This window comes from Pterocles gutturalis, unplaced genomic scaffold (genome assembly GCF_000699245.1).
Source record: "Pterocles gutturalis isolate BGI_N339 unplaced genomic scaffold, ASM69924v1 scaffold11693, whole genome shotgun sequence".
Classification (NCBI taxonomy): domain Eukaryota; kingdom Metazoa; phylum Chordata; class Aves; order Pterocliformes; family Pteroclidae; genus Pterocles; species Pterocles gutturalis.
In genome coordinates, this window is record NW_010118136.1 from 5735 (window position 1) to 6275 (window position 541).

The window sequence follows — 541 nt, forward strand, 5'->3', positions numbered from 1 at the left end:
TCCATCCTCTTTCTAACAGGACTGACGGTGGTTTTAGTAGAAGCACTTGCTTTATTAAAGACCTTTGGAAGGCTATGGCTTCGGTAACGGGAAATAAATAGCTCTCAATGTCACATTCTACTAAAAACTGTTATTAACACTATGCTGAGGAAGTTCTGCAAAGGTTCTTCACATTCTGGAGTTAGGCATTTGTCATGTTAATGAAGAGGTCCACAGTGTGCTCTGATTAAAAATTAAAATAGTTAAAAGGCCCAGAGCATTTTAAATTCCATCAGTCCTGTTGGCAGGCTGTGTGAGGAGAGGAAAAGCGCCGTGCCGCCGCGTTTCACCCGCCGCGTGCTCCAGGCGAGCCGCTGCCCTGGGTCCCAGCCCCGCAGCCGCAGACCCCAGATGACCCGTGCAACCTCACACCCGGCTTTCTTCCTCCTCCACTGCCCGGTGAAGGCCTGGGATGAATTTCAAAAGGTGCTTTCGGACGCTGGGTCTCCTGCTTTTCCGCGGGAGGGTCCCAAAGCTGCTGCTGCAGCCGCTGCCCTCCCAG

General features: G+C 51.8%; 1 protein-coding gene across 1 annotated transcript in view; it reads right to left on the reverse strand.

The window, feature by feature from the left end:
• Window positions 1–405: 405 nt before the first annotated feature.
• The window catches only part of CYTIP (cytohesin 1 interacting protein), a 9373-nt gene continuing 9237 nt past the window's right edge, over window positions 406–541 (reverse strand). The window contains exon 9 of the mRNA XM_010076085.1: window positions 406–539. Coding sequence (XP_010074387.1) covers window positions 406–539 — 134 coding nt within the window. The remainder of the gene's footprint in view (window positions 540–541) is intronic.